Raw genomic sequence first — 12,146 nt, forward strand, 5'->3', positions numbered from 1 at the left:
TGTTGGGCAGGCTGGTCTTGAACCCCTGACCTCAGGTGATTCGCCCGCCTCGGCCTCTCAAAGTGCTGGGATTACAGTGCTAGGATTACAGGCGTAAACCACCTCGCCAGGCCCTCGTGGCCTTTTAAAGTGCATTTTACTTCCTGGAAAGCTGGGTTCACTGGTTTTCAGGCAGCAAGTTTGTGCCATAAGGATGAAGGCATGCTTTAGAGATGGCATAGCAGTGAGATGGAAAAATCAACTCGTGGAGCTGCCCAAGGAGCCCTCAAGAGTCTTCTAGATTTTTCACCTGAGGAAAACACCTTGTTAAAAGCCACTGTTACTTACAGATTTTTCTATTTGCAGCCCAGCCTAATGCTAACTGAAGGACTGGATAATAAACAGAGATGTGGCTGTAGCCAGAAAAGAATGCACCTTCCTTTGAGGCAGGAGGGAAGAGTTGATATTTGAAACAGAGAGGAGAATGTGAATGCAAGTATGTTCAAGTGGAGTGAAGAAGAGAAGATTTTGGATAGATAATAGCCTCTGTTATTATCTATCCAAAAGAAGTAGGTGATACATCTCAGAAGAATGGAAATGGTTTAGATCAACTTTTGCGGCAAACGTGGTGAAGAGCAAAAATAAATTTTAGTAGGGCCAAGTAGCAGTGAGATTATGTAAGAAGATGAACAGAAGAGAAAGGCTAGATTTGAAGAGGAGACAAATTGTGTAGAAGGAAAGTGAACCAATTGGATGTAGGCTGTGGAGATCAAAGCATCAAAGAACAGCAGCATCAATCATAATAGTATTGGCCACTTAATATCTGCTGGATACTAGTTACATGCTTTACATGTATTCACTCATTTAATCTCCACAACTTTAATGTGAGCAAATGCATGGAAATAGAAATTAAGATGACAGAAGTAGGTGTAGAAAATTGGAGAGAATATTAGAAAATCATTCAATGTCTAATATTCACTTGCAAGTATGGACCTTTCAAGTAAAGAAAAAGAAAAAGGAAAAAACAAACTCATATATAATCTAAGGTCAAGAAACAAACATAAGATATGAAAATTGTCAGTACATATTCATAATATAAGAAGATTGAGCTGGTCTATCAACAAATCTACCATAGGCAAAAAAAAGTGTTTTTACATGGGCTTACCAGGTTTGCCCTATTCTTTGCCTATCTTCTTTATCTGAAGTGGATTTAGGGCAAATACAGTATATCTAATTTTAGGTAAATATAGTATATACAATACAGTTGACCCTTGAACAACACGGGTTTGAACTGGGAGGTTCCAATTATGCAGTGATTTTCTTCTGCCTCCACCACCACTGGACAGAAAGACTAACCCCTCCTCTTCCTCCTCAGCTTACTTAACATGAAGACAAGGATGAAGACCTTTATGATGATCCACTTCCACTGAATAGTAAATATATTTTCCTTATGATTCTCTTAAAATTTTCTTTTCTCTAGTTTATTGTAAGAATGCAATATATAATATATACAACATATAAAATATGTATTAATCAACTAGTTATCTGCAAGGCTTCTGGTCAATAGTAGGCTATTAGTAAAGTTTTGGGGGAGTCAAAAGTTATCTGTGGATTTTCAACTGTGCAGGGGGGTGAATGCCCCAACTCCCACATTTTTTAATGGTAACCAATACTATTACTCAGGCCCAAAAGGAAATTTACCTTAAATAATCTATATTTTACTAATTAAATCCTTAAACTGAAAGGTCAAAGCTCCCTGGAATTTTAGGCATTAACCAAAAGATGACAGTTTTAGTGCATGAGCCTTCTAAAAATACATACTATTCATGGTCATTCTGCATTGTTACATGTAAAACATTACTATTAGGCCGGGCGCGGTGGCTCAAGCCTGTAATCCCAGCACTTTGGGAGGCCGAGACAGGCGGATCACAAGGTCAGGAGATCGAGACCATCCTGGCTAACATAGTGAAACCCCGCCTCTACTAAAAAATACAAAAAAACTAGCCGGGCGAGGTGGCGGGTGCCTGTAGTCCCAGCTACTCGGGAGGCTGAGGCAGGAGAATGGCGTAAACCCGGGAGGCGGAGCTTGCAGTGAGCTGAGATCCGGCCACTGCACTCCAGCCTGTGTGACAGAGTGAGACTCCGTCTCAAACAAACAAACAAACAAACAAACAAAATATTACTATTAAAATTAAGTTTGACCTGTAAGATGGTCCAGTGATCCCATTTTCTGGTCTTCAAACCTTTGAATGTGGGCTGGACTTAGTGACTTCTAATGAAACCAATATGACAAAAATGATGGATGTCACTTTCAGGATTAGGTTAACAAAAGGCTGGCTTCTATCTTGCTGTCTCTCAATCATTCACTCTGTAGGAAGCTAGCTCTATGTTGTAAACTGTCCTTTGGAGAGAACACTGTGGCAAGGAACTGAGTAAAGGAGGCCTCTGGCCTACACCCAGTGAAGAATTAAGGAACTCAGTCTGACAATGTGTGAGGCACTGAGTCCTGCCAACAACTACACAAGTGAGCTTAGAAACCGACCCTCAATCCAGCCTTCAGGTGAGACTGCAGTCCTGACTTATCTATTGCTGCATCTGGATGCCTCAAAGTCATCCAGATGCAACAATAGATAACAAAGTCATCCAGATGCAACAATAGATAACTAGTAGTTATAGATTAACTTCGTCTCTCCTAAAATTTCAAGTAAAATAAATAATACAGGCCGGGTACAGAGGCTCATACCTGTAATCCCAGCACTTTGGGAGGTTGAGGAGGCAGGATCATTTGTGCCCAGGAGTTTGAGACCAGCCTGGGCAACATAACAAAACACCATCTCTACAAAATATATATAAATTAGCCAGGTATGGTGGCATGCACCAGTAGTCCCAGGTACTTGGGAGGCTGAGGTGGGAGGATCACTGGAGCCCAAGAGGTTGAGGCTGCAGTGAGCCATGATCATGCCACTGCACTCCAGCCTGGGTGAGAGTGAGACCTCATCTTGAAAAAAGAAATAATACAGTATATACTCATGTCTAGCTTCTTTCACTCAGCATAGTGTTTTTGTAATTCATCCATGTTACTGTGTATACCAGTAGTTCATTCTTTTTTATTGCTGAGTGGTATTTCATTGTATGACTATACAACAATGGATTTATCCATTCAGCTGTTGATAGACATTTGGGTTGTATCTGGTTTTCAATATTGTGTTTGGGGACTTTTAGAATTCTGTAATGTCAAATGATCATTTAAGAGTGAGTGCAAACTAAGCTGGGTGTGGTGGCATGTGCCTGTAGTCCCAGTAACTTGGGAGGCTGGAGCAGGAGGATTGTTTAGTTCTGGAGTTCTGTGCTGTAGTATGCGATGATCACACCTGTGAATAACCACTGTACTCCAACCTGGGTAACATAATGAAAACTGATCTCTATAAAACAAAAACAAAAAAACAAAGATTGAATGCAAATACAGACATTTCAGACAAACAGGATCTAGAAAGTTTACTGTCCCTAAAGACCTTTGGTAAAGAATTACTAAGGAGGCTAGGTGCTGTGTCTCATGCCTGTAATCCCAGCACTTTGGGAGGCTGAGGTGAGAGGATCACTTGAGTCCAAGAGTTCAAGACCAGCCTGGGCAACATAGCGAGATCCTGTCTCTACAAAAATAAAAATTAGCCAGGTGTGGTGGTGCATGTCTGTAGTCCCAGCTACTTGGGAGGCTGAGATGGGAGGATGGCTTAAGCCTGGGAGGTTGAGGCTGCAGTGAGCCATGATCATGCCACAGTACACCAGCCTAAGAAATAGAGTGAGATCCCTGTCTCAAAAAAAAAAAAAAAAAAAAAAAGTGAACTTAAAAGGAATAGAATGCAAGAATCAACAGTGAGCAAAGAGGGAAAAGAATGAAAGTAAGTAATATTCATTGTAAAACATGAACCTTAAAATAATGGACCAGCAGACACATCAAAATCTTACATGACATTTTACACATTTAGTCATTGCTGAGGAAACATGTTAAAGCTTTTGTTGACTTCTCTGGTAGCGGAACTGCATATGACCATATCCTGATATAGTCAGAGGAGATAGCAAGTTTTCATCTTTTTGTAACATGTGACTTTTCCAAACTTAACCTACTTTTGTCTCAACAGAAGCCATTCCTTTCTATAAGAATAAGCTTTTGAAGGTATTTTCCTTGAACTTCTAAAGTTTACATATTAACTGCTCCATCATTCAATAAGGGCATATTTACAAACCAGGCAAACAAGGGTTTCTGCCCGGAATGCCCACCACACCTTGTCATCTGACCCTACTCTAAAGCTAATTTCTTCAGGAAAGTCTTTCTTATCCTTAACCTGCTACTCAGTCCCATTTCCTTCCACATGCCCCAATCCTTTTCATTACTTCTATCAACAGATACAGTTTTTTTTTTTTGTTTTTTTTTTTTTTTAGACGGAGTCTTGCTCTGTCGCTAGGCTGTAATGCAGTGGTGCGATCTTGGCTCACTGCAACCTCTTACTCCCTGGTTCAAGTGATTCTCCTGCCTCAGCCTCCTGAGTAGCTGGGACTACAGGCACACGCCACTACGCCCAGCTAATTTTTGTATTTTTAGTAGAGAGGGGAGTTTCACCATGTTGGTCAGGATGGTCCTGATCCCCCGACCTCTTGATCCACCTGCCTCGGCCTCCCAAAGTGCTGGGATCACAGGTGTGAGCCACCGTGCCTGGCCTTTTTTTTTTTTTTTTTTTTTGGGACAGGGTCTGGCTCTGTCACCCAGGCTGGAATGCAGTGGTGCGATCTTGGCTCACTGCAACCTCCACCTCCTAGGTTCAAGTGATTCTTGTCCCTCAGTCTCCCAAGTAGCTGGGATTACAAGCATGTACCACCATGCCCGAATAATTTTTGTATTTTTAGTAGCGACAGGGTTCACCATGTTGGCCAGGCCAGTCTCGAACTTCTGGCCTCAAGTGATCTGCCCGCCTCAGCTTCCTAAAGTGCTGGAATTATAGGTGTGAGTCACTGCGCCCAGCCAACAGAGGCAGCCTTTTATTGCTCTTATTCATATACAGATTCCTCCCTTTCCCCCCAAATATACCATATGTTCCTTGAAGATAGGAGTTATTTTTCATCTGTGTCCATCTGTAGCACAGTGCCTAACACATAGTAGGCATTCAATAAATCTTTGTGGAATGAATGAATGCATAAATAGCTTTATGATTTGGATGTTTTTAAATTATTAATTTATTTTCAAATCATACTTAGTTTGAGTTCAGATAGTTCAAAAATCAATATAATGCTTCAGGATGCTTCCAGTTATTGAAAAAACCCAATTAAAAATATACAACTCACACTTTATTTTGGTTAAATTCATAATGTAGGTAATATTAAAAATTATTATAAATATGTAATAATGCTTTATAATTTGCTATTATAGTACACCACTACTGACACATAAAAAGTTGACTTATCTAATTAAAACATTTTCCCTTCCTATGTTTCTAATTCTGAAAACTATAAAAATATTAAAGTCATGTTACATATTTTTCAAAAATAAAACTGCCATATCCCATTGCCAACTTTACAGGAAAAAGGTATACGTTCTGGTAACATAGGAAGTTAATGATGAAAAAAATAGGTTCAGAATTTTAAGTTGGTGTATTTGAATATGAAAACATAAATGACACAAATGGTTTAAATCCTCATTAAAACAAGCTTCACATTTCTCCGAATGCATATTTTGCAGAAGGATGAACTTCTAGCCAACATACAATAAATATATCAATTGTTTACATTCCCAAATATTGAAAATACTGGCTGAAAAATCTAGAAAGACAATGTTAAAGGAGCATAATTAAGCCTTAGACCTTTTATCATTGAAAATTAAGATCCTAATTTTAGTTACTACTTGGCTCTGGTATGGGAAAGTCTGAACTATTCATGCAAAACAGAATAATTTTTTATTTTCCATTTTATACATAGCTGCTATCCAAATGATCTTTTTTGAAAAATGAATAATTATTAGCTATTATTTGTGATTCAAGTTCTAGCGATGGCCATCCCTAAATGGATATTCTATTAACATACTAGCACAATATGGTCTTTTATATCATGTGAAAATACTTGCTGCTTTTGGTGACTACAGTTTCATGGATGGGAATTCAAGATAGACTCATAACAGAACAAATTCCAAATTACAGTACATTGTGTTACAGTAAGGCTCCAGTGTATTCTGGAAATGTAATAAACAAGCTACAGCTTTTTTTTTTTCATATTTACTGGAAAAAAAACAATTATATAAACTTTTTTTACCTTGGTCACACTGGATTCACATCTCCTCAGAAAACATCTGTTATATAAACTATTGATAACTTAGCTTTCAGTTTTAAGTAATTATTTGGTAGTATTACCACTCTATTTTATGGCTTTTTAAACATTAAGTCCTTAAACATTTGAAAAGTGTTCACTATATTCTGATGGTTCATGAAAAAAAGATGTGAACATCAGCTTAGAAAGCTTATATATAAAGCTTTAAAAATCAGTGTTTTAAAAGATTATTCAATAATAGAAAATCATGAGTACAGAGGTAAAATTAAAAACTTATTTAAAAATTCCATACACGATCCCCTTCAGAAAGTGAATCTATAATCTTGCTTCTTTGTGAAGAGTTGAAGGTGCGTGTAGGAGATCACCAAAAAGCTGAAGTTTAGATACATTAGCAACTAAGTTTTTTTCCCCCACTTTCAAAATAACCCTTCAAACAATCAATTTTTGTAAGTCCAGGGTTATAAAAATAATAAATGGGATATTAAAGTTCCCTCTTAAAATATCTTGGCCAGTTCACTGTATAGATTTAAAATAAAATGAACACTTGTTTCAGGACTTATATGAAAAAAATGGGCATTTCCAAATGTAAAGATGAACTATATATATATTTAATAACATTACGATTAATATAAAGGCTAGAAGGCTTAAGTAGCTCAATATCTAAACAAGTTTTACCAGGCAAATCACATGATTTCACATAATTTTTTCTTTTTTTTTGAGACATAGTCTCGCTCTGTTGCCTAGGCTGGAGTGCAATGGCATGATCTCAGCTCACCGCAACCTCCCGGGTTCAAGCAATTTTCGTGCCTTGCCTCCAAAGTAGCTGGGATTACAGGCGCCTGCCACCGCACCTGGCTAATTTTTGTATTTTTAGTAGAGACAGGGTTTCACCATGTTAGCCAGGCTGGTCTCGAACTCCTGACCTCAGGTGATCCACCCACCTCGGCCTCCTAGAGTGCTGGGATTACAGGCAGGAGCTGTGCCCGGATAGATTTCACATAATTTTAATGATCAAATTAGCCAATCAGTAAACCACAAAATCTTACTTAGGAAAAGGGTCTATTATATTTATTTTGAATATGGAACCATAATTCTTTTTCCCTAGGTTGAGAAAACTTGAGCAAAATTAGTTTTATTTAGGCCCATGGTTTAAAAATATTGAGATACAAGAGATTTTTTTTTTTTTTTTGAGATGGAGTCTTGCTCTGTCGCCCAGGCTGGAGCACAGTGGCGCGATCTCGGCTCACTGTAACCTCCGCCTCTGGGGTTCAAGAGATTCTCCTGCCTCAGCCTCCCGAGTAGCTGGGACTACAGGCAAGTGCCATCACACCCAACCAATTTTTGTATTTTAGTAGAGATAGGGTTTCACCATGTTGGTCAGGCTGGTCTCAAACTCCTGACCTCGTGATCCGCCCACCTCGGCCTCCCAAAATGCTGGGATTGCAGGTGTGAGCCACTGTGCCCGGCTGAGATACAAGAGATTTTAAAAGAAGTTTTCAAACTATTCAGGTTACAGACACAAATTTATAGAATTAAGGAGATTTATAGTGTACATCAACATTCATAGCTTATTTATTTAAAATTTTGTGGTTCTGAAACTAAGGAAGAATTATACGAAATGACCTATATAGTCTCTTTTAGCAATAAACTTTCAATTATATTATTCTGCTTTAAAATAGTTAAGACTATATCTCAAAGTTGTTTAAGTAGATAATGTTGGCCCTGAATTAAGGATTTTTTTTTTCATCCCCTTTCTGGCTTTTAGTCCTTCCTAGTCAGTTATTAATGGGGAATAAATATCACACATTTTACTCAAGTGATCCTTAATTCCTGGCTCTATGCCCCCTCCTCTCTCCAGAGGCCACAGTATCCTAACATATGGTAAGTACTCAATACTGAGGATTCTTGAATGAGTAGCAATATATACTAAGGATGGATCAATAATTTAAAAGAATCTGGAGGTGACAGTAGTTGCTTTTATGAACCCCCCAAACAATAATTTCAAAGCTTCTAGTCTCCTTTTCAGATTTACTTTGGTTTGTCTTTATAAGTAATAAAAAGAGATAATACGGTACAAGAATACATGGTTACATCATTACAGCTAAACTATAAGCAAGGACACATAAAAAAATTTAAGTTTCCATTCATGTATTGAAGAGTGAATTTTATTTACACTACTAGTAAATCCCAGCTACTCCAGTTATTCTGTTATATCTCATCAATAACAGGAAAAATATCTTCTTCCAGTATTTCAGTTTTAACAATTGTAATTAAATTGGTTAGTTATAATAAGAGTTAAGAAGCAATTAATGAATTTTTTTTGGAAATAAAAAATATGTATATACATTACCCTGATACCTAGGCCAAAATATATCTAACAACAAATTTTCTTGATTTATATTAGTCATAAAAATAAAGGAAAAATATATTGCAAGTATTTTCTTTATAGACAATTTCAATTAGAAAACAATAGTTTAAGGAAAGCAATAAAGTGGTTCATAAGAATGGATTGATATGGAGGCAAGATAAGTATTTAAAACTTGACAGACAACATACTGTCAAATATGACGAAAGAATATCTGCCTCAATGACACCATTTACAGGCAGTAACTAGATTTTTACACAACTCCATTTTCTCTCATATTGAAGGAAATTACAGGTAAGTTATGCTTCTAAGTCAGTTAAGAACCCCTTCTTTTAGCTTGTAAAATGTAGCCTTTTGATTTGATAATTCCTCTACTTTTCACAATGACCGAGTATCGCAGTAGCCACAGTGGCACCCACTCGTGCGCTTGAATGTCAGGAATGCTTTCCTGAAGAGCTTCTTGGAAACTTGCTTCAGAAAGCAGTTCTAAAAGAAACAACAAACAAAACTCCAGCGTGTTAAATTGGAAAACAAAAAAGCACTTTACTATGTAGGTAAGCATTTAACATAACAAAAGAAACCCTCAAAATTTAATATATAATATGCTTATCCTTCATGTGTGTGCTATGAATCTGAACCAGAGTATTAGAAACTCCCAGGCAGTTATTTAAAAAAGTAACTACAACTGTACCCCAGCCTATTTAATTCATAACTTTTGGTGAGTGCAGCCTAGACATCACAGTTTTTTAAAGATCTCCAGGTGATTCTAATGTATAGTCAGGGAAAATACAGGAAAGTCTAAAGGAAAAAAAAGTAACTGATAATCCTATCAATTGGAGATGATACACCATTGTCATGCACTTTCTTACAACTTTTTTGGTGTATATGTGTATATATCTTCATATATATATCTCCATCCATATCTTGAATCTCTATATATTTCTATATCTTATATCTGTATCTGTGTGGGTATACCTGTATCTTATAAAACTAGAAATCATACTGTAGTTACAGCCTTTTTAATTATCTTTTTCCACTTATATTGTGAATATTTTCCCATATAATAGTCTGTGAAAAGATCATTTTTAATAATTTCCCCACTACTATATTATATAGCTATCATAATCATATATTTCCCTATTATTGGTCAAAACATTTGTTTTGCTAATAAAAATAATGCCAGGATAAACATTCTTTAAAAAAAATGTATATTTTGTATATAAATATATATAAATAATATATAAATTATATATATTTATATAATTTATATATAAATATATATAAATTATATATAAAAATATATATATATATATTTTTTTAAGATGGCATCTCACTCTGTTGCGCAGGCTGGAGTGCAATGGTGTGATCAGTAAACCACAAAATCTTACTTAGGAAAAGGGTCTATTATATTTATTTTGAATATGGAACCATAGTTCTTTTTCCCTAGGTTGAGAAAACTTGAGCAAAATTAGTTTTATTTAGGCCCATGGTTTAAAAATATTGAGTGAGATGGAGTCTCGCTGTGTCACCCAGGCTGGAGTGCAGTGGCACGATCTCGGCTCACTGTAACCTCCGCCTGCCGGGTTCAAGAGATTCTCCTGCCTCAGCCTCCCGAGTAGCTGGGATTACAGGTAGGTGCCATCACACCCAACCAATTTTTGTATTTTAGTAGAGATGGGGTTTCACCATGTTGGTCAGGCTGGTCTCGAACTCCTGACCTCAGGTGATCTACCCAAGTTGGCCTCCCAAAGTGCAGGTGTGAGCCACTGTGCCCGGCCACAAAAAATATTTTCAAACAAAAATCGGTTTATTACACACACAAAGTTGTGTGGATGGGAGGACAGAAGGACTATATGTATTATAACCATATTAATTACAGTACATTAAAATGGTGGTTTCCATTACAAATAACTCTGTAAGTTTAAATATATTAGTGTTATCCAATGTATAGACTTTATATAATACATTTATCAGGAATGCCAAAAAAAGCCATATACACATAAATAATGCCCATTTTACAGGTGACGTTTTAAACAATGAAAACATCAATGGCTCTGATGACACCTGGGGCATTAATCCATAAAAACCCTTTCTAAAAATAGAAATATTTGTACCAGCAATGCTTTCTTTAAGCATTTGAATACAAATCATTGCAAGACCATTTAAATAAATTTTTGTTATCAACTATATCTTACAAAAAAAGTCTACACATAAATTTATCTCCAAATATGGAAGAAACAAACCGCCACAATAATGCAGATGACGAACATTTTAAAATGCATGCCTGGCTGTGAAATGAAGGGCCAAAGTACAAGTACATTCTTAAAGCTAGATACACGCCATATTGCCAGCTGCTTTACAGAAAGGCTATGCTTTACACTTCTACCAGCAGTTGATAACTTGAGAATGCCGCAGTGCCAATTCTTTTTTTCTTTTCTTTTTTTTTTTCTTTTTTTTTTTTTGAGGCAATGTCTTACTCTGTTGCCCAGGCTGGAGTGCAGTGGCATGATCACAGCTCACTGCAGCCTCAAACTCCTGGGCTCAATGCATCCTTCCACCTCATTCTCCTGAGTAGCTAGGACTAGAGGTGTGCATCACCAAGGCCAGCTAATTTAATTATTATTATTTTTGTAGATATGAGGTCTTACTATGTTGCCTAGGCTGGTCTCAAACTCCTGGACTCAAAAGATCCCCTGCCTTGGCCTTCCAAAGTGCTGGGACTACAGGTGTGAGCCACCATGCCCAGCATATTCCAAGTTTATATCCAAGCTCTCTATGACTGCTCTGATGCCATATATATCCCACCACTCCTCTCCTCACTGCCTCTTCTCTGGCCACACTGGCCTCGCCTCCTTGCTGTATCCTGAAAACCTCAAGCACATTCACACCTTGGGGCCTCTGAATTAGCTTCTCCCTTTTCCTTGAACATACTTTTTCCAGATATTCACATGGCTCACTCCCTTCCTGCAGGTCTCTGATTAATATTACCTTAGTAGAGAGGCCTCTCTGACTGTACCATATAAAACAGCAATTAACTTGGATACTCTTTCTGCTTCAGCCAAATTATCTCCATAGCATATACTACCACTTATCATATGTAACATTTATTTTACTGTCTGTCTCCTCCCATTAGAGTATAAATTCCATGAGGGTTTATTTTTGTCTGACTTGGTCCTTTATCTCTAGTATCCAGAACAATGGGTGGCAAATGGTGCTCAGACGTCTATTATATGCATCAATCAATATGGAAAGATTCCACTGGGGTCAGAAGCAACCTACAGGTAGGGATTAAGTGAGCATCTTCACAGTTTGATTTCGGAGTGCTAAAGGACCCACCTACTCCCAAATGAACTGTTGTGATACCTGAATGGCATTAATAGTAAACGCTCAATCAATGTTAGCTATTTTCATGTGCCAGGTACTTTTCTGAGTACTTTACATGTATTAACTTAGTTAATCCACATGCTAACCCTATGAGATAGATACTATT

General features: G+C 37.3%; 1 protein-coding gene and 1 long non-coding RNA gene across 2 annotated transcripts in view; one reads left to right on the top strand and one right to left on the bottom strand.

The window, feature by feature from the left end:
* Positions 1-12,056, top strand: LOC103886875. The gene is made up of 2 exons (XR_002515112.1): positions 1-1,412; positions 11,843-12,056. It is a non-coding gene; the product is annotated as an uncharacterized LOC103886875 (long non-coding RNA).
* Positions 8,435-12,146, bottom strand: part of GCLM (glutamate-cysteine ligase modifier subunit) — a 19,809-nt gene continuing 16,097 nt past the window's right edge. Inside the window, exon 7 of the mRNA XM_003892222.5 lies at positions 8,435-9,142. Within this exon, the coding sequence (XP_003892271.1) occupies positions 8,973-9,142 (170 nt within the window). The 3' untranslated portion in view covers positions 8,435-8,972. The remainder of the gene's footprint in view (positions 9,143-12,146) is intronic.

Source organism: Papio anubis, chromosome 1 (assembly GCF_008728515.1).
Source record: "Papio anubis isolate 15944 chromosome 1, Panubis1.0, whole genome shotgun sequence".
Classification (NCBI taxonomy): domain Eukaryota; kingdom Metazoa; phylum Chordata; class Mammalia; order Primates; family Cercopithecidae; genus Papio; species Papio anubis.